The following is a 21,876-nucleotide window of genomic DNA, read 5'->3' on the forward strand; positions in this document are numbered from 1 at the left end:
ACCACTTCCGATTTTCTGGAGGTTAATTGGCTTTGAACTGTGATCCTCAGATCTCAGCCTCCTGAATAGCTAGGATTACAGGTGTGAACCTCAAGTGCCCTGCAAAAAATCTCATTCTTTTTGACTCTCCTTGTTGCTCTCCTTGTTGCTTGCCTTGGTTGTCTTGGCTTTTCCCAGCTCTTCTTGTCTCCTGGAAGATGGTGTACTTGGGGCACCATACATGACTCCTCTTGCTCTGTGAATCATTTGTCACACCTTGAAATCATGACTTGGGTCTGAAGTCATGACTTTCTCCTCTTGGGAGGAAGGAGTATAATCAGCGTGCTTATCCAAACAAATGATACAATGTTATTTAAAGGATGCATGAGAAATAAGTATTGCAAAAGGAAACATTTTAGTTTATAGTTCAAAGGAAACACTTTTTTTTCAGTTAAGTTTAAAGGAAACATTTTACTTCACTGAGGTCCAAGAAACATTTATTGTACCAAAGTTCACTTATATGAAGATAAGAAAGATAACTGTGTTTCCAAGTTCCAGAAGCTAGATACAATTTCTTTTCTGGAGTCATAGAAATGATAGCAATTTATTATAATCCCCCATTGAATGCCCTCACCTCTGTTTTCTTTTGTGTATTAGCAAGATATTTGACAGTGATTTGACATAACTTTATTTAAATGAATATTAACACATGCCTTTTCTTTTCTTTTCTTTTCTTTTGTTGGTTGTGGGCCTCAAACTCAGGGTCTGGGTGCTGACCCTGAACTCTTCAGCTCAAGGCTAGTGTTTTAGGACTTAAAGCCACAGCGCCACTTCTAGTTTTCTGGTGGTTAATTGGGAATAGGAGTTTGACGAACTTTTGTGCCTGGGCTTGCTCTGAACCAAGATCCTCACATCTCAGTCTCCTGAGTGGCTAGGACTACAGGCAAGAGTCACTGGCACTGGCTACAACTTGCTTTTTCAATGGATGTTTTAATTCTTTTCTAATGTGAGCTATTTATTCTTCTAGCAAGTTAGTTGTTACGATGTATACCTTGGAAAGGGCAAATACTACCAGCTATTTTAAAAATACTACCAACTATATTGAATTCTTATGTTTTTATTTTTAAAGGATTGGCTTTTATTATTCTGGCAAATTAATTGTATCAAGCTTTCACTGTGGGCACAAATCATTCTTCATGCTTTTCATGAATTCTTTTGTTTAATCTTCAAGATATTGCTCAAAGACAAGATTTTAGGGACTAGGGGTAGGCTGTCTGGAGCTAACCAAGAGGGTGAAAAGGAAAGAACACACAAAAATCTTGAGGCAGCGAAGACATGATGCTTTCAGAAGGTATTGAAATTCACTAGCTAACAGGAAGAGTTTGTCTTAAGCAGTGATAGAAATGATGTAGGGTGTGAGACTTTGATCAGTCACACCAAAACTGATCTTGACTTTCCTAATGGGTGACATTGACAGTGATTATAAATACAAATGGAAGGAAGGAAGAAACAGAATGGAAGTAGGGTTTTAGTCACATTTATTTGGTGACAAGCATTAGAAAGCCCTGCTAAGGATACAGTTGGATTGCATTTTTCACATTAAGTCAAAGATCACAAAGCTGATCCGTAAGTAATCATTAAAACGTACATCTCTGTACTTTCTACACCTACTCTGTCCAGCCAGATTCTTGCCAGTTTTGTTTCATAACTGGATTGTGTGGGAGCCTCTTACTGAATTCTGGCTACAGAGATAACCTCATGCTTATTCACACAGGGCAGTTCCTCCTTCCTCCATTTGCTTGATCATCTTTCAGAACCAAGTCCTACATTGCTTTCTTCTTGATGTCTGATTGACCCAACTGGAACTGAGTTGATTCTTGTTGTTATTATTTTCTTGAATGGCGTCTAGGTAGCCAAGGCTGGGCTCGAACTCACCATCCTCCTCCCTCAGCCTTCATAGTGCGCGGATCACAGATATAGGACAATGTGGCTGGACTTTAATTCTCCTATTGGAACTGCCAACCCATTGCATGTCACTGTACTGCCTTGTATTTGGTTAACAGGCCATCCATTTACCAGCATCTTATCTGCATCTCCTACAGTGGCAGGAGGGTACTACTTATTATTCTGTACTTAATTTATGACAGGAACTGAAACTATTCTAAACACTTCAAATCTTTTCCCAACCATGTGTTTTCTTTTGAGGAAAATAGTGTATTCAGCATTACATTAATAGATGTTTCTACAGCACCACAAACTCCAAGTCAGATTTGTTGGGAATGATTTTTTTTTTTCAAGCTGGGAATAGAAAAGCATGTTAAAGGCAGTGCAGGGTTAGCCATGTTTTCAAGGAACTATTGGGTAGGAGGGAAGAAGCAGAGGATTGTTAAATCTGAGTCAGTGTTGCTGTACTCCCCCAGCTCCTTAGAGTGGACAAAAGTGTAGTGAGCATGGGAAGGTGTGGGGATTTCAGACTTTCAGTCCAAACAACCAAGAAGCTACGTGAGAGTTAGAAATTCAGAGCACTGAAGAGCTGGATGGACAACTAATAAGGAAACAGATATTGCTTAGCTGACAAATTAGCCACAAAAATGCATGAATTCGTAAGCATATCCTTCAACTTTTCCTGTAGGAATGATTTCAGAATTCCCAAAGGACAAGGAATTCATTTGCATAATACCTATCATTACTAATTTGTGGAAACCAAGGGTTTAAAAAACGCATCTTTTTGGACCACATAGGACTGTAAGCTGTCCTATAAAATCTTGAATTCTTCAAACACAAATGCAACGTCTAGGATTTTTAGGAAGCAAATATTGTAGGTAGAGAGGACTACTACAGCAATACAGCCAATATTTTCAGAGCTGTTAAACCTGGCTAAATAGGTGTCATATTCCACACAGTACAGTTGGCAATGCTTAAGGTTCCCAGAATGTGCAAGCCCTCTCAGGGCGCTGAGTGGCACATGCCACCACTCTTGTCTAAGATGCCTTTCTTCTTCTTCTTGCATATGTATCTTCTCACAAGTACATCTCCCCAACTACTTGATTAGAGCCACTGTCCTGGATTGGGAAGCCACACTTGCCTATTCCCACGATAGCATGTATTTTCCTCCTAACTCTCCTCACAGAGCAACTGCCACTCACAGGTCCTTCTCTTTGGGTGAGCTCAGGTGGAATTGTGAGTGTGTCGTGCCAAGGCTGTGAAAGCCATCTTTTTTAGTAGCTATTTTCTCACCCAGTGAATGTGTGGCGGAGGTGTAAGAAAGCCGAATGAAAGCCCACCTGCCTCAAACAAGTTGATTTGTATTGCAGTTTACTCTTGTTTTCTCTCCACCTGGTGGAATATAGTGAACAGTTACAATTCCCCATAATTAATGCTTTATAGAAACCAACCAGGAAGATAGCAGTTTGCCAATGTGCCCTAAGCTAATAACAGTTCATGGCAAACCCACTAGTTAAGAATAATGATTATTACTATTACTATGCAGTCTCCACCCCCCTCCCAGAACAGCAGACTTACAAAACATGTTTGTTTTCTAAAGTCTTTTTTTTTTTAAAAACTTGGTGAACATTTGAAAATGTGCTGCCAAATTTAATATACCCACCCCCATCCATTGCTCCATTAAAAAAAAAATAATTCTCTGGAAAGAGACATCTACTGATACCTATTTTCACGGGTAGCATAAACCAAAGTCTAGCACTCTACCATCTTCCTCTCCATCTCTTCCAGTAATTTGCCTTTTTAAGTTTCCTCTTCCGTGTCTTGTGTGATGGGAAGATCACTGGTCTTTATACGATTCGGTTTTGTAAGTAATTTCAGAGAACAAGTGACAAGAGGCAGTGCCCCCTCCCTTGGCTACGATGAAGCTGTGGGACAATCGTGAACGAGCTGCCTGGGACTGTCTGGAGGATGTTTAAATGCTGTCCCCGAAGGTAACAGCGTGTGACAACGATTACTTTCAGGTGCAAGAAAAATATTTCCGTGCCGAATACCTTTATTCCATTTCTTATCGACTCCCAATCCATCCTCAGTGGGGAAACTAAGGATCGGATGCCCATCCGGCATTTATTACCTACTTTCGGTGGGCATTAAGGAAAAAAAAAAATCGGTGGCTTAAAAAGTTTCTCCAGAGTTCACTTTTTTCCCCCCTTTGCTCCTCCTCATCCCCTTTGCATTTTTTCTTCTTCTTCAATTGCATCCTCCATCCCTCCCCAGTTCTCTGCCGGCTGGAGGTGCGCGACGTCCTCCTCGGAAGCCCCCCGGGGTGGATGGAGAGAGGATGACAGGTGCTCGTGCCCGCCCGGGACTCCCGGGGCCACCACAGCGCCACCGCTCCCGCTCTCCCCCGGGCGGGCGGCTGGAGAGGGTTCGCCGGGCCGCCGGCGGGCGGACGGGAGCGAGCGGGCGAGCGAGCGGGAGCCGGCGAGCCGGGGGAAGGCGAGCGTCTCCGCCCGCGCTGCCGCTGCTCCCGGCGGCCCCCGACGTCCCAGCGCCCCGGCCCGGGGCGGGAGTCGGGAGGGGGGGGGGGTCCGCCGAGGACGCGCGGCCCGCGAGCCGCCCGGCCGCGGGGAGCCGAGGCCGGCAGGGCGCCGGGGGTTGGCGGGACGCGCGCTCCCCGCCTCGAGCCCGCGCTGCCCCCCCCCCGTCCGCGTGCCCGCGCCGCTGCGCGATGCAGTGTGGGGAATGGCTGGGGTTGGCTGAAGAGCGCACAGTGGAGTTTTAATGTCCGCCATGTTGGCCATGGCGTATTGAAGAGAGCGAGCGAGCGAGGAGCGGAGCGGCGCAGCCTCCCACCCTCCCGGCTGGTGTTAGTGCCCGGACGGCGGGTTCCGCGCTCCGCCCCTCAAGTCCCCGGCAGCGGCTGGCGAGTGGGGACCGAACCCCCGGTTCTCCATGATCCCGCTGGCCGGGGCCGTTTCCCCAGAGCGGAGAGGCTTCTGCTGCGCCTGAGATGAGTAAACTGTCGTTCCGGGCGCGGGCGCTGGACGCCTCCAAGCCGCTGCCGGTCTTCCGCTGTGAGGACCTGCCCGACCTGCACGAGTACGCCTCGATAAACCGGGCCGTGCCGCAGATGCCCACCGGAATGGAGAAGGAAGAGGAGTCGGTACGTGTTAACTCCCCTGTCCGACCCGCCGCCGGGCCCCGCTCCCTTCTGCCCGCGGCGGCGGCGGCGGCCGAGCAGCAGACCCACACAAAATGGCCGCCATCTTCTCTCCGCCGCCGACTCTCGGTCGCCGGCCGGGCCTTTACCCCGCCTCCCCGGCCTCCGTCCCCGGCCGCCGCGGCCTCGACGGGGCCTCCTCAGAGGCCACCCGCCGACCCTAGTTACTTGTACCCGGGTCCCGTGGAGTTCGGGGGGCCTGAAAGGCACAAAGGGGTCACGTGACGAAGCCGCCGGCAGCCATTTTGTGGTCTTAGTTCTTGGGTTGGGCCTTGTGCATCCGGAGAGGGGAACGGGCTGGGCGGCGGTGGAGGGAGGGGGAGGGAGCGAGTGTGCGGCGAGCCGGGAAGCCGGGGACCCGCCTGCAGCCTCGCCCGCGGGCCGCTGGGGGGCGCTCCAGCGCCGTCGCGCCGCTGCCGGCGTCCGGGAGCGCAGGTTCCGAGCAGCCGCGCCGGGGACGCTTGACTTCCCCGTGGGCGGGAAAGCTGGTCGGGCTCGGTTGCAGCCCGTCAGCTCCACAGCAGCTCTCAGACGGGTTTTCTCCCCTCCCTGTCAGGGGATGTCGCGGGCATTCGGGGCTGTGCCCAGACGTCCTAACTTTGCTAGAAGATGAGTGACACTTGCTCGCAGTAGAATCGCTTGCAGTCGATCCCACTTTTTTCCTTTTTTTCTTTTTTTGTATGCAGACCCCCTAAGTGCGAGGTTGATCAAGATCAACCGTCTGTCTCCGAATAGACTTTTTTTCTTTTTCTTTTTCTTTGATTATGTTGCGGACTTGTTTGCAGTACGTTACTAAATCAAAGCCTGCAACTTTTTACTTAGTTCTAAAAAAAAAAAAATCACTCGTGCTATAAAATTTAAGCTCGACCTAATTGAAGTAAACGTTGCAGATGTAATTTTCAAAGAGAGGGTCTTTCCTAGTTGGTTCCTAACAGATTCAAAGTTATATATCTTAACACTGTCATAAGTTGGGTGGGGCTTTGCCAGTTATTGAAATGTTCACAGCCAAATAGTCTGTGTCGAAGCTGTGGCTTTACCTTGCTGTGGAAGTTGGGTTCTGACACAAGGGTAATAGAATCTTCCTCTCATTTCCCCAGATGCTTGACAGTATAACTTGATGACTTCTAATCCTAAGGAATTGCATACCTTGGTTTTCAGGTACAGCCATTTAAACAGGGTGCAGTGTATTGACAGTTCAAGGAAGTCAAGGATTCACGTGGACGTGTGTGCTACAATTTTGTTGTGGAAAATTGTACTGTATTACTTCCATTGGTACTGTAAGAATTTTCTATGCTCTGTAATGTTTTTGAAAATAAAACTCTTTGAACTGCTTGGGTTGTTTAACCTTTTAAAGTAAAATAGTTTTGATGGTGGAATGTTTCTTTGGAGAGTAGTGTCTTAAAATCCATTCATGGAGTTAATGGAGTTGAGATTGTCTAGGGTGATACTGACTTTGGAGCACATTACCTGTGAGAACAGTACCTTTAAATTTACTTTTCCTTGTATCAACTCAGAGTAGAATGGTGCTATTTGTTCACTTTTAATAAGTTACTTGTTTTAAAAATTAAAGTACTTGTGATTGCAGAATCTTGTCTTTTTGTTTTATTTTTGTTTCTCTTTATAAGTTTTACAGATAATACTTTCAAGTTGGGGTTTTGGTGTTATCCTAGCCCTAAGAATTAATTCATAGTTCTTGTTTGTCATACAAGGAAGGGGGGAGTATTAAGCAAGAGAGAGCACTACAGTACACTTGATTCCTAAGTCTTGCTTGTCTGAGTACTTAGGACAGTTCTAAGAGCTACAGCCTAAAATGAGAGCTGAGCTCAACTTCAGAACCGTTGCATGTTAAATTGTACAGATAAGTTTTGTTCACTGAAATAATATTGACATTTTACAATGCAATGTCTGTCATTAGGTTGTGGCATGTAGAGTTCCTACTTTTGAGGAATTCTGAAATAATTTCCCCTTCAGACTATCCTTTTCCATCATCTTTTTAGAGGTTTTTCACTTCCTAGCCAACCAATAAACACTTTGATGATCAGTGAAGCATGGCTCTCAAGAAGAGACACTGAACTTAATAAAGGAATGTAAAAACTTCCTGGTGTTCATGCTATAAAGAGTTCTTACCATCTCTGCTCCTGTGTTCATGCTTTAGTGGTACACTATGGAAATAACAATTAATTGAAAGAAGCTTGTGCTACAAAATTGAAAGTATGTACTAAGCTAACCCTAGGAAAACGAACTTAAGTAATTTGCTGAAACATTTATACTTAAAGTCTCTGACACATTGCCTTTCTATTTTGACTGTCCAGATTAAAAAAATATATATGTATATATATCATTTTATTTGGGCCTGAAAGATGGGTAAAGATTTATATGAGGATAATGGTTTATACACTATCTTAGTAAGAAAGTATTTCCGTGACTCAAATACATCTACAGAATTGTCACATGAAACAATACTTGTTTATAAATACTTCTTGTTATATTTTATACTTTGTTAGATTTTATTTCTGTGGTAAACTTGACAGAAATGTAAGTTTTGTAGATTTTGTTTTGTTTTTGAGATGGGTTCTCTCTGCCCCAGGCTGGTCTAGAACTTGTGATCCTTGTACTTCATGGTACTTAATGCTGGGATTATAAGCATGCCCCAGCACACCAGCTAAGAATCCTCTCAATTCTGAGAAAGCAATATATTCCTGTTTAGCCAATAATAAAACGTAAAGATATTTGTCTTAATTAGACATGCTTCTTAAACTTTTTAAAGAAACAGTAGCTAGAGCTCCTATCCCAATTTTGGAGCTTAGTTTCTTTTTAATTATTGTAGTAGAGTTACAGAATAACTCTGGATTATAACTAATTGAAGGACTTGATTGAGTCATAGATCTTAGGGATTAAAGTTTGAATTTATAGAATACAATAAATTGCAGTTTGCTAAACCAAAGGTAACAGTTGATGAAGGCTTTGTATATAATGAATTTAGAGGTACAGTTTAAACCACAAGGAATCAGACTCAAGTAGATATAAATAAATACCTTTAAAGGGTTAAAACAGAAGTTTAAACATGGTAAAAGGATGGATTGCTGTTATAATTTATCATCTCTGATTTATTGTTATTATTTGGAGTGTTAAATTTAGTGCCTCAGCTTTCATATACAATTGATAGCGTACCTAACCAAAGAGATTAATACTACTAGTTTTTTGTTGTTGTTGAAATTGACTTATTTTTTATTGAGCCTAGAACTGAATCTTATGTTATAGTTTCCCTTTATGGAAATGCCACTTTAACATAGATCTCAAAAAGTTTTTAAACCTGGCACTGGTGGCTCACACCTATAATCCTAGCTACTCAGGAAGCTGAGATCTGTCCTTTGGAAGTCAGTCTGGGCAGGGAAATCTGTGAGACTCATCTCCAGTTAATCAGAAAACCAGAATGGCACTCTGGCTCAAAGTAGCAGAGCGCTAGTCTTGAATGCAAAAGCTCAGGGACAGGCCGATGTCCTGAGTTCAAGCCTCAGGACTGACCTAAAGGAAAAACAAGTGTTTAGCTTGGGCTTGGTGATTCAAGCCTGTAATCCAAGCTACTTGGGTGTGATCCAGAGGATTAAGGTAAGCTCAGGCCAAAGGTTTGAGAAGAGACCGTGCTCTGGTTCCCCCCCCCCCCCCCCATATCCACCAATAAATCCTGATCTGGGTGGCATACAATTCTTTTTCTTTCCTAGTCCTAGAGCTTGAGCTCAGGGCCTGGACGCCACTGTGAGCCTTTGTGCTCTAGGCTAGTGCTTTCACTTGAGGCACAGTGCCACTTGCTCTTGCTTTTTCTGAGTGGTTTATTGGAGATAAGAGTCTCTAGACTCTTAGCTAGGATTACAGGCCTGAGCCACCTGCATCTGGGCACTTACCGCTTTTTAAAACAGAAGTATAGAAGTTTCTCCATCCAGCTTGCTAGGCATATACTTAAGACTTTAAAAACAATCCATTCTGGGCCTAGGTGCTGTCCCTGGGCTTCTTTTGTTCAAGGTTAGCACTCTTCCACTTGAGCCACAGTGCCATTTCTGGCTTTTTCTGTGATTAATTGGAAATAAGAGTCCCACAGATTTTCCTGCTTGGGTTAGCTTTGAATTGGTATCCTCAGATCTCAGCCTCCTGAGAGTACCTAGGATAACAGGTGTGCGCCACCAGCACCTGGCAAATAAGCCTTGGTTTAAGTGGTAGAACATTTACTTACCAAGCACAATACCATCATATCTACCCTCCCCCCAATGAAAACAAAAGTTAGAAGTGGAATAGTATTTAGCAAATGGGAGCTACTTGTACACATCATGTTTTAACTTTTATTGGGTTATGCAGTGGGCATGTCTTTATTTGTGAAAAGTTGGAACTGTTAGTTACCTAGGCCAGGTTGGGTGGGATACTTGATGTAATTAAGATGAAAGTGGTGATATTGATATTGTAGGGTCTGTTTACCACTACCCAACTGCTGGATTTCATATGGTTCTAAGTAGACAGAATAGTCTTGTATTCCTACTGTTTCTTCCTTTCATTACTGGTGTGGAATACTATGTTCTTAAACCCAAGTTGAACACTTAAAAGTGGAGAGGAGTTTGTTTTCATGTAGGAGGAAATTGGATACATTGCAAATTCCTAATGCAATAAAAATAGTTGAATTCTGCATCTTCAAAGTTTTTGTAAGTTAATACTAGTTTTAAGTCATTTTAAGAGATAAATTTGATGCCTTTTTTGAAAGAAACCAAGTCCTTTCCTTAAACCTTTAATATTTAAGGCCATTCTTTTAGTACTCTGGAATTACAAGGTCAGTCCAAATTTTCTAATAATGTCTACTATCTTGAAAATGAAAAATATGTGAAATCTTGGTTGTAATAAAAATTAAATTTAATAAATTATAGTTTAGATTAAAAAGACATCGAGACTTTGAGGAGAGTTTGCATTAGATAGCAAAGCATCCAGATTAAAATAAATATTAATCTAGTTAGTAATAATGAATTCTGAATTCAGCTGTTACCCTGTTTAAGATACTTTGTTAGTCCTGGGACTTGAACTTAGGGCCTGGGCACTGTCCCTGAACTTCTTTTGATCAAGCATAGCTCGACCATATGAAACACAGTGTTACTTCTGGCTCTTTCTGTTTATGTGGTACTGAGGAGGTAAGCACTCTACCACTAAGCCACATTCTCAGTCCTGTGAGATACTTTTGAGTCTTAACTTTTTAAACTGGGGCATTGAAGATTATATAAGAATGAGCGTGGAAGTTGGTGAGTCCCCAGTTCCCCAATGCGTGTTAGTAATGGGCCTGACTGAAAATCCAGTGTTAAGATTTCTTGTCCTAGAAGCATCAAATGTAGTCATTTTGGCTTTGTTTCAGTATGGTTGTTAATAAAAATAGAAATATTTAAGTGTTATTGTTAACTTTAGGCAGTACCTTGTTGGGGATGGATGTGTGTGTGTGTGTGTGTGTGTGTCTCCGTCCGTCCGTCCCTCCGTCCGTCCGTGTGTCCGTCCTGGGGCACTCAATGTCCTTGGTCCTTCTTGAGACTAAAGCTGTACTGCTTGGGCCACAGCACCAATTCTTGTTTTTTCTGTGTATATGGTGCTGAGGAGTCAAACCCTGGGCTTTGTGCATGCTAGGCAAGCATTCTACCTCTAGGTCATGCTCCAGGCCCTGCTGGTTATTTTTGAGATCGGCCTTCAAGAAATTTGTTGCTCCCAGCTAGTCAGTCCTTCAGACTCTCAGGCATGAGCAACTGGAGCCAGCTCTGTTGTTGATCAAGTTAGTTTCCCTCCCTCCCTCCCTCCCTCCCTTTCTTCCTCCCCCCCCTCTCTCTCTTGCCAGTCCTAGAGCTTAAACTCATGGCCTGGACATTGTCCTTGAGCTTTCTCAAGGCTAGCACTCTACCAATTGGGCCACAGTGTCACTTTGGACCTTTTCTGTGTATATGGCACCAGGGAATTGAACTCAGGGCTTCATGCATACTAACTAGGCAAGTACTCTACCACTAGGCCACACTCCTGGCCCTTGATCAAGTTTCTTAAAGCTATGATTATAATTAATTACTATAAGCTGTTACATATTTTATTATTTTTGTGCCATTCCTGAGACTTGAACTCAGGGGCCAGCCCTGTCCCTGAGCTTTTATTCTTAGTGCTAGTACTCCTCTGCCACTATGCTAAACTCCCAGCACAACTTTACTTTTGTGTGTGTGTGTGTGTGTGTGTGTGTGTGTGTGTGTGTGATGTCCCTGAGCTCTTCAGCTCAAGGCTACCACCCTATCCTCGAGCCAACCCCCACTTCCCATCAACCAGCCCCACTGGTTTTGTTTTGTCATGGGGCTTGAACTCTGGGCGGCCTGTGCTCTGTCCCTGAGCTCTTCATCTAAAGACTAGCACTCTACCACTTTGAGACACAGTGCCACTTCCAGTTTTCTGGTGGTTAATTGGAGATGAGTCTAATGGATTTTCATGCCCAGGCTGGCTTTGAACTGTGATCCTCAGATCTCAGCCTCCTGAGTAGCTAGGATCACAGGTGTGAGCCACAGGTATCCAGCAGCCCCACAGTTATAGATGATAAAGAAGAAAACTCATCTGATGTCTGTTACAGTTTCTGTGAATGCAGCAGTAATATGCTGTTTGAAAAATTGAGTGGAGGTTAGTTTTGGATTTACATTGTAGCATAGTTTAAAAGCCTGCATGTACATTGTAACATAGCTTGCTCAGTTTTGCAACATTAAGGCAACTCATTTTAGTTGAATTTCCCTCAGTATTGTGTGCTGGTTGAATAAATAGAATGTAGCCTTAGAGCTAGTCTGTGAGCTAAGAGAACTTTAAAATGTCCTGTGGATGAATTAATATAGGGTCTTTTTATGCATTGGAATAGATTATTTTGGCAATTTAGAATCTCAAATAGCAGTTGCTTTCTTCTGAGAAAATATACTTTTGACCTTGTGATGTTTAACAAGTCACTTAATCTCACTGAATTGCATTTAGTCGTTTCATGTGTTGACATGTGTCTTATGATCTTATGAGTAACTTTGAATAAGGCAGTGTATGCAAAAGTAATGGACAGATGAGTGTTTTTATTTTCTAAACACTAGTTGAATTTCTACAGTGATCTTTTAATGGTGCTGAAATGATTTACTGTTGACATAGCCCTTATGTTTGTGATTGACATAAAAATGGGCTCTTCCGGGCCGGGAGTTTGGCCTAGTGGTTAAAGTGCTTGCCTAGCATGCATGAAGACCCGGGCTCGATTCCTCGGTACCACATACATAGAAAAAAGCCGGAAGTGGTGCTGAGGCTCAAGTGATAGAGCTCTAGCCTTGAGAAAATCCAAGGGCAGTGCTCAGGCCCTGAGCTCAAGCCCAGGACTGGCAAAAAAAAAAAAAAAAAATCTATTTAAAGAATTAGATAATCTAGTTGGAAAAAAATCAGTGCATTTAAATTTAGGTAATCATAAATTGAGACAAGTGTTAAACTGGGATCTACCAGACAGAAGTCCTAGTTCAGCCTCTGGTGCTATGTCTACATGTGTGCTCCAGTGAACCCAGGTTTCCTTTTCTTTTTTTATCAGTCATAAGGCTTTAACCAGGGCCTGGGTTCTGTTCCTGAGTTTTTGTTTTTGTTTTTTTTTGCTCAAGGCTACAGCTCTACCACTTTGAGCTACAGTGTCACCTCTGGGTTTCTTGTGGTTAATTGGAGACACGAATCTCACAGCCCGGGCTGGCTTTTAACCTGATTTTAAGGTCTCAGCCTCCTGAGTAGCTAGGATTACAGGTGTGAGCCACTGTTACCTAACCAGGTTTTCTTAATATCATTTATGATTAGAGGCAGAATTCTGTAGTAAATGGATGCAAACTCATGTTTATCTGTCCTAAGATGTTTATAGTGTCCTAAGATGAAACAAAGTAGAAAAGTAGAAATACAGCTATAAGACAAAAAATTTCATCTTATTATAGCTAACTAAAAATATTATGAGTGAGATACACAATACCAAGACTGATAAAACACAAGTTAATTTTTATTCCTCTTTGTAGTAAACATTCCTACAGATTTTGATAATGTTTCATGGGTGTTGCATTTTAGATTGTAGGTTTGGTAAGGATAGGAAATTTTGTATTTTGTTTACTATTACGTTTTTAGCATCTGAAAAATTGACGATTCCAATGAGAATACAGAGAAAAAATAGAACAAATTTATGAAATAAGATTTTAACATTACTGTATGTGACAGTGGAACAAGAACTACAAAATTCAAGTAGAAGGAGGAGAAGATAATTTTCTTTGCATGAAGGAATGAAGAACATTCCAGACTGAGAGCCTGAAAGATCTGTATGACTAGAGCAGAGTGAGAGGTTGGATATTAGAACATGAGGACCCACAGATCCTAAGGGATCCAGATTATGTAAGGCATAGTTGGAGACCATAAAGTGGTTTGGTGTTCTGGATTTTTTTGATAGTACTGTTTTTTGAACTCAGGGGTCATACTTGGTTTACAGGTGCCCTGCCATTTTAGCCATGCTTTCAGCTTCATAAAGAAGTTTTAATTGGGTTTGGATTGATTTGAAATGAAGTAGTACATTGTTTCAGGGAAAGAAATGACATGATCTGATGTTCTTTTCAAGATAGTTCTGAGTAGCAGGTGGAAAGTAAGTCCTGCTGGGAAAGACTTAAGAGTTCATAGTGGTTTTAAGAAGGGGGTAGGGCCTGGACTTTGGCCTATTTGATAGAGTACTTGCCTAGCATGCATGAAGACCCCGGTTCAATTCCTCGGTAACACATACATAGAAACAGCTAGAAGTGGCACTGTGGCTCAAAGTGGTAGAGCTCTAGCTTTGAGAAAGCCCAAGGAGAGTGCTCAGGCTCTGAGCTCAAGCCCAGGACTGGCAGGAAAAAAAAAAAAAAGAGGGAGGGGTGGTCTTGGAGCTTGAACTTAGGGCCTGGCTGCTGTTGCTGTTCTGAGCTTCTGTGTCTAAGGTTAGCACTCTTATCACTTGAGCTACAACTCCATTTACAGCTTTTTTGAGAATTAATTGGAGATCAAAATGTTAGAGACTTTTCTGCTTATGCTAGGTTTAAACTGCAATCCTCAGATCTCAGCCTCCTGAGTAGCTAGGATTACAGAGATGAACCCAGCTCAAAACTATAGAGCAAATAATCAACTGAAGGACCTGAATGTAGAAAGAATCAAGGATGATCAACCTCTGAATTTTAACTTGAAGAAGCTCAATTGGTGATTAGGCCACTTGGGGAAAATGTAAAAGAAGGGGGATGTTGGGTAGACTTGGTAAGTTTGAAAAAGTTTATTCTCCAATGTAACTGCATATATGGAAATGTAATACATTCAAGCATTTTGTCCTAGAAGTGTATGTAATTTTAAAGCCACGGATTGATACAATTAGATAGAGTAGCTTATATAGTTGGCATAAGTTTGAACTTCATCTACAACTATATAAGATAGCACTTCAACCTTACATAGTTTGAGGTACATAGGAAGAAATATTAGAGAGGCAGGGAAAAATGTGTGAAGAAAAAAAAAGAACATGAGTTCCTATATGTACTGAGGAGATGAGTATAGGTGAGTGATTAATTTGAGTGTTATTGGTGCTGTTTTGAATAATGGGAAGGAAAGCCAAGTTGAAGTAAAAAAAAGAAAAATACACTGAAAAGAAGGGATTATATAATAAGCACAGATGACTCTGGAAAGAAAGGAAGCAGAAAATAGGACAGAAGCTGGAAGGGACTATGAGGTCTACAGAAGATTAATTGTGAATTAACTACAATGTTCTATCGGAGACAAAGATTTTTTTAGGTTGTTTGGGATGGGTTTGGGAGGTTCCTTAACACAATCTGGCAACTCCTACATTTGAGGAGACAAGGAATTTGAATTTGGGCAGAGCACCAGAGCTTTTAAGAAAAAGCTCCAGGCAGGATCCCCTTTAATCTGTGCCTGAAAAACAGAACTGAGCCTGTGAGGAAACTCCCAAGTCCTGGGGGGAAAGCACTAGAAAGAAGAAACAAGGGTCCTGAGATTGTTCACATCTTCACTGACCAGAAAGAAAAGGCCTTTGTAGTATATAGTATCAATCAAATAGAGTACTCAGAAGGGATTTGTCCTAAGTATAGCCAGTCTTCAGTTCTAAAGATGATTCTAGGCCTGCCCTAGCAAAAATTGAATAGTAGGGTCAAAAGAACCTGTTAGAGTTTCAAGCAACTTATTTATGTTTCAGAAGAAATCAAATGTTTAAAAGGACACCAAGAAAATTGTACAACATAGAACTTACTTTTTGGCATACAGTTACCAGATATACAGAGTGACCCAAACTGCTGTGGGTGGTGGGGAGGTGGGGAGCAAGAATTGACAGGAAAAAGTCCTAGAAATAACCAGGTAATAAATTAGTATATAAACATCTTTAACATTGTTATAAATAAAAACAACTGACCAGAACAAATACAATGACCTTATTTAAAAGGATGAATCCCGGGCCGGGAGTTTGGCCTAGTGGTTAAAGTGTTTGCCTAGCATATACGAAGGCCCCGGGTTCGATTCCTCGGTACCACATACCTAGAAAAAAGCCAGAAGTGGTGCTGAGGCTCAAGTGGTAGAGCTCTAGCCTTGAGAAAGTCCAAGGACAGTGCTCAGGCCCTGAGCTCAAGCCCAGGACTGGCAAAAACAACAACAACAACAAAAAAGGGTGAATCCCATTCTTTTATTTAAGGGCTTTGCTTCTAATAACTATTTCCTGCCCCTCTCTCCTGGATCAATGGTTTTGGAGGGATTAGTTATAATTAGAGAAGGATTTTTTTTTCTGTTCTTTTAAGTAAGGAAGGCAGCTATATGAAGAAACTCTTCATATAGGTACCCTTCATAGGGTAATTCTTACCCTATGATTCTAGATCGTGTGTGTGCATCCATGCACATGTGCCTGACAGGTCTGAGATTTGAACTGAGGGCCTTGTGCTCTTACTTGGCCTACTTTATTCATGACTAGCACCCTTTTACTTTAGCTATTTCTCCAGTCCAGCGTTTTGATAGTTAGAGATGGGGATAGAAGCTTGCAGACTTTTCTGCCTGGGCTGTCTCCAAGCCTTTCTTCTGATATCACCTTCCTGTAATCCTGTAACTACCGTTAGGATTACAGCAGTGAGGCACCAGTGCTCAACTCTGATTCTATTTCTCTTGGAAATCTGAGATGAGATCAGAACCTGGGAGTGAAGAGAAGTGAGAAAGTTGACTTAATAGAAAAATGTAATAAGATTGACTTGCTGAAGGTTCATTATTTGAGATGGACAGTTGTATGAAAATCAAAGATTCAGATTGATTTTCAGTACAAAGTAGATAGACTTTGCGTTTATCAGGCATTGAAGTTTGTCCATCAAGTAAAAGAGGGGCTTAAAAAAAAAAACACCTCACGCCTGTAATCCTTGCTACTCAGGAGGCTGAGATCTGAGGATCACAGTTCAAAGCCAGTCCAGGCACTAAAAGTCCCTGGGATACTTTTTTTTTTTTTGCTAGTCCTGGGGCTTAACTCAGGGCCTGAGCACTGTTCTTTCTCAAGGCTAGGGCTGTACCACTTGAGCTATACACAGCACTACTTCTGGCTCTCTCTTTCTTTCTTTCTTTTTTCTTTTTTTTGCCAGTCCTGGGCCTTGCACTCAGGGCCTGAGCACTGTCCTTGGGCTTTCTCAAGGCTACCGCTCTACCACTGGAGCCACAGCATCATTTCCAGCTTTATGTAGTATCAATTGAACCAGGTCTTTGTGCATGCTTACCACTAGGCCAGACTCCTGGCCTGGTGGGATTCTTATCTCCAGTTAACCACCAGAAAACTAGAAGTGGCACTGTGTCTCAACTGGTAGAGCAATAGCCTTGAGTGTAAAAGCTCAGGGACAGTGCCCAGGCCCAGAGTTCAAGCTCCCCATGACCTACCAGGGGGGAAAAAAGGAAAGTATTTAGGAGACAGATTATCATATTAGACCTTACCCTGCTCTAACCCTAAGCAGAGTAAGATACCAGGGAGTTGAACAGAAAGTTGATATAGGACTTACACAAAGCAGAAGGCTCAGGAAATCCTTTATTAGAGTAGGGGTGCTTGAATTGAAAACTAGATCAGAAGAGTGGTAGTTAGCAGAATGCGATGCTTGGATTGGATTCCAGAAGGCTGGAAATGTGGCCTAGTGATGATAGAGCGCTTGCCTAGCATTCATGAAGCCCTGGGTTTGATTCCTTCGTACCACATAACAGAAAAGCCAGAAGTGGTGCTGTGACTCTAATGATAGAATGCTAGTCTTGAGCAAAAATAAGATCCAGGACAGTGCCTAGGCCCTGAGTTCAAGCCCTCCTAGGACTGGCAACAAAACAAAACAAAAAACAACCCAGATATATCAGAAGTGTGGAATGTGAGAAAATGTTGAGCTCTCTGACTAGGGAGGTACTACAGACATGTTGCAAGAAAATGTAAGAACGTTGAAAGTAGCAATTACCTTTAGTCTGCAGAAGAGAATGGAAGAATTTTAGAAAGTAGGGAAGAGTGGAAGATTGAGTCAGACTAGAGAATGTTGTGATAAGAACCCAGAAAGTCCTGTTGTAGTCTCCTAATGATGAGAGAGTGGTGGGATTTATCTGGCCAGCTTCAAGTGAACAACCCTAAGTGCCTTCCTGTCAGGTGCTGTGAATGACAAAGAATGATGTGGTCAGACGTGGAAAGGTGGTGGGAAACCCTGAAGAAAGACTGGTTCCACTGAATAGAAATTGGTGATCCTTAAACTTCAATGGTTTTCTCTCCTTTCTGCCACTTGCTTCTGTACATGCCTTCATAAAGAATATTTGTACTGCACTCTTCATTTATCACCCAGGAAATGGACTTTAAAAAGGACTTAAGACTTTCCTTCCTCTACAGGGGTTCTCAACAGGAGCTATCCTATTCTATTCTGTCTTAGAGATACTTGTCACAATTTGGAGAGATACCATTAACTATTAGGGCCTGAAAGTGATGTGTTCTTATCATGTTAAAAGTCCCATAAAGGGGCCAGGAGTTTGGCCTAGTGGTTAAAGTGCTTGCCTAGCATGCATGAAGACCCGGGTTCAATTCCTCGGTACCACATACATAGAAAAAAGCCAGAAGTGGTGCTGAGGCTCAAGTGGTAGAGCTCTAGCCTTGAGAAAGTCCAAGGACAGTGCTCAGGCCCTGAGCTCAAGCCCAGGACTGGCAAAAAAAAAAAAAAAGTCCCATAAAGGTGCCAGGAGTTTGTCCTAGTGGTAGAGTGCTTGCCTAGCATGCACAAAGACCTGGGTTTGATTCCTTGGTACCACATATATAGAAAAGCCAGAAGTGGTGCTGTGACTCAAGTGGAAGAGCTCTAGCCTTGAGAAAACCTAAGGACAGTGCTTAGGCCCTTAGTTCAAGCCCCAGGACTGGCAAAAATAAAAGTCCCATAAAAAGAATTGCCACTGTGACCTTTGATGCTAGGGAGCATGTGAGTAAATAAAATTTCCATATGTAAATTGCCTTAATTCATTTTTGCCTGTGTGTGCTGTAGTAACTCAGGGTTTAGCACTCTCTCTGTCTTTACACTCATAGACATGTATATGTGCCTGTGCGTGCATGTGTTTGTATATCTCTTTCTTTATGATTTAGTGTTATAGTAAAGTACCCTAAACCACGCATTTACCCAAACAAGAAAGTTATTTCAAATGGATTATTTTACATGTTGCTCAGTTTTCCATGGTATACCTGTGAAACATAAAATATGATTTTGGGAATTTGTGAAAAACCAAAGGAAACAAGTTTTCTGCACATTTTAACAGATTGTTTACAGTAAACATTTCCAGGGGTCTTCTGTATAAATTAATGCAGTTAAATTAAGAATTTCTGTCTAAAGGTTACAATACCCACTTAGTAAGGTAATTCTTCCTCTCTACTTGTAGTTTTCAAAGCTTCAATCCTTTTAGAGTTTTCACAATAATCTTTCTAAAATGTGAATTTAGTTATTTAATACTTGAAATACTTAAATTATCCCTAGTTTAATTGTAGAATAAGATACAGAAACTCCACAATAGGATTTACTGGACCCTTTGTGATCTGGCTTTTCTCCCCTTTGGGTCTGCCAGTCCTGGGGCTTCAACTCAGGGCTTGGGAGCTGTCCCTGAACTTTTTTTTTTTTTTTTCCAGTCCTGGGCTTGAGCTCAGTGCCTGAGCACTGTCCTTGGACTTTCTCAAGGCTAGAGCTCTACCACTTGAGGCTCAGCACTACTCTGGCTTTTTTGTATGTATGTGGTACCAAGGTATCGAACCCGGGCCTTTGTGCATGCTAGGTGAGCACTCTACCACTAGGCCAAACTCCCAGCACCTAAACTTGTTTGTTTTTGTCATGGGGTTTGAATTCTGGGCCTTGGTACTATCCCTGAGCTCTTCAGCTCAAGGCTAGTGCCCTACTCCTTGAGCCACAGCACCACTTCCAGCTTTCTGGTGATTAATTGGAGATAAGTCTCACAGACTTCAGTGCTCAGGGCTGGCTTTGAACTGTGATGCTCAGATCTCAGTCTTCTAAGTAGCTAGGATTATAGGCTTGAGCCTCCTCACCCAGTTCCTTGAGCTTCTTTGCTCAAAGTTAGCACTTGACTACTTGAGCTATATCTCCACTTCTGGATTTTTGTTGATTAATTCAAGAGTCTTATAGACTTTACTGCTGAGGCTGGGTTCGAACTGTGAAATCTTCAGATCTCAGTCTCCTGAGCTAGGATTATACGTGTGAGCTACTGGTGTCTGGCTCTGAGTATTTTTTTTTTTTAGCTTTTTTTTTTCCTCTGCCAAAATTTTGAGCTTCTGTTTGACTATTTTGTTTTCTCCATATATTCAGTTTAAACAAGCAGTGTTTTTGCACAAATAGTTCTTACAACTTGGTGAACCTTCTTTGAATTGTGTTAATGTCCACTTATTAGTTGAAGCTATTTGCATACATTTCTTACTACTTTAAGTTGCTCATAAAACCCAATTATTTTGTGAAGTGTGTAATCCTCATCAGTGAGTCTTTTGTCTGGCTAAATATTTGTTTAGCTTTCTGAGGTCTTAAAAGGTTTTACAGTCAAGTTTGGTAATGCATACCTGGAATCTCAGCTACTTGGGAGGTGGACATATAGGAAGATCATGGTCCAAGGCCATTCTAGGCAAAGTTAATGAGACCTTATCAGGCAAATAAACTAAAAAGCAAAGAAACTGGGAGTATGACTTAAGTAGTAGAACACAGAGCACCGAGTTCAAACCCAGTATTGCCAAAAATTTTCCTCAGTTCAGTTTTTAGACCAGAGTTTTCAGGTAGTACCTTGTATTTGATCCTGTATTTGGCTCAAAATTTATTTGTAATTTTAGCATTCTTTTAAATTTTTTTTAAATTTTTTCAGTATGCTTTCTAATCTAGAAAGACTGGTAAATGTTAAATCTTTTGAGAGTTCTTAATTTATTCTTTTGTGTGTGTGTCTGTGCCAGTCTTGGGCCTTGAACTCAGGGCCTGAGCACTGTTCTTGGACTTTCTCAAGGCTAGAGCTCTACCACTTGAGCCAGAGCACCACTTCCAGCTTTTTTTTTTTCTGTGTATATGGTACCAAGGAATCGAACCTGGGTCTTCATGTATGCTAGGCCAAACTCCTGGCCCTTGGTTTCGTTATTCTTGACTTACAATATGTATAACAAAAGGACAATACTTGGTTTAAAAAAAATTAGCCAGGAATGATAGCTCATGCTTATAATACTAGCTATTCAGGAGGCTGAGATCTGAAGATCTTGGTTCAAAACCAGCCGGGGCACTAAAGTCTGCCAGACTCTTTATCTCCAGTTAACCACTAGAAAACTGGAAGTGGCTCAAGGGGTAGGGCAGTAGTCTTGAGTGGAAAAGCTCAGAGACAGCACCTAAACCCAGAGTTCAAGCCCTACAACAGCACCACCAATAACAAAAATCTCCTTAGTTCTCTCATAGTAGTTGAGTGCTTGCCTAGCATGCACGAAGACCTGGCTTTGATTCCTTGGTACTGCATACATAGAAAAGGCCAGAAGTGGTATTGTGGCTCAAGCCTTGAGAAAGCCTTAGGACAGTGCTCAGGCCCTGAGTTCAAGGCCCCCCCCCCCACAAATTTCAGTGTATTAAAATGATATCTTAAGTAATTTGGCACTCCATCTCTTGCCTGCTAGTCTTCTGTAGGCAACTATTCTGTGGTTGTGGTCTCTCCCATATAACCCAGCCGGTTATAACTCCTGCTAAAAACTCATTTCTGTTGTTTTCAAAGTGACTTTGTATGCTAGACTTCATTTGATCTTGCTCTACTTCCTTTTCAGTTGCTAGAAGCCTCTACATTTCCTTCGTCTGAAGGATCAGTTCTGGCTTATTCTTGTGTATTGAGACATTCCCCTATGGGTTCATTCATTGACCTTTAAACCCCAGCTAGATCACTTCCTCAGTTGTCTGTTCATTGTGACAGATTTAAAGGGCACTTATAAGCATATTTTTCATAGTAGCTACTACTATACCTTCTATGTAAGTGGTTTTTGATTATAGTGTTGTAGTAAAGGACTGTACCCTCCTAGAGAAGTACCTCTAAAAGGCAGTTTAATGCTTTAGTTTTCTGTTGAGTGAATGATTGGATTGGCCTGTTGCTAATTTACTCATGTTTGTAGTTCTGCTTATCTCAAGGCTATCTTTAGCAATAAGTAGTATTACTCTTGTTGTGCT

General features: G+C 42.1%; 1 protein-coding gene across 3 annotated transcripts in view; it reads left to right on the top strand.

The window, feature by feature from the left end:
• Epc1 (enhancer of polycomb 1) overlaps window positions 1-21,876 on the top strand; it is an 86,780-nt gene that overhangs the window by 25,635 nt on the left and 39,269 nt on the right. For 2 of the 3 annotated variants that reach the window (XM_090319064.1, XM_090319065.1), the window contains exon 1: window positions 4,934-5,086. The exons of the other annotated variant lie outside the window; for it this stretch is intronic. In XM_090319064.1, the coding sequence (XP_090175190.1) occupies window positions 4,934-5,086 (153 nt within the window). Of the gene's footprint in view, window positions 1-4,933; window positions 5,087-21,876 lie in introns of those variants that run through there. 3 annotated transcript variants of the gene reach the window in all.

The sequence above is a fragment of the Megascapheus bottae genome, chromosome 26, assembly GCF_031878675.1.
Source record: "Megascapheus bottae isolate mThoBot1 chromosome 26, mThoBot2.hap1, whole genome shotgun sequence".
Classification (NCBI taxonomy): domain Eukaryota; kingdom Metazoa; phylum Chordata; class Mammalia; order Rodentia; family Geomyidae; genus Megascapheus; species Megascapheus bottae.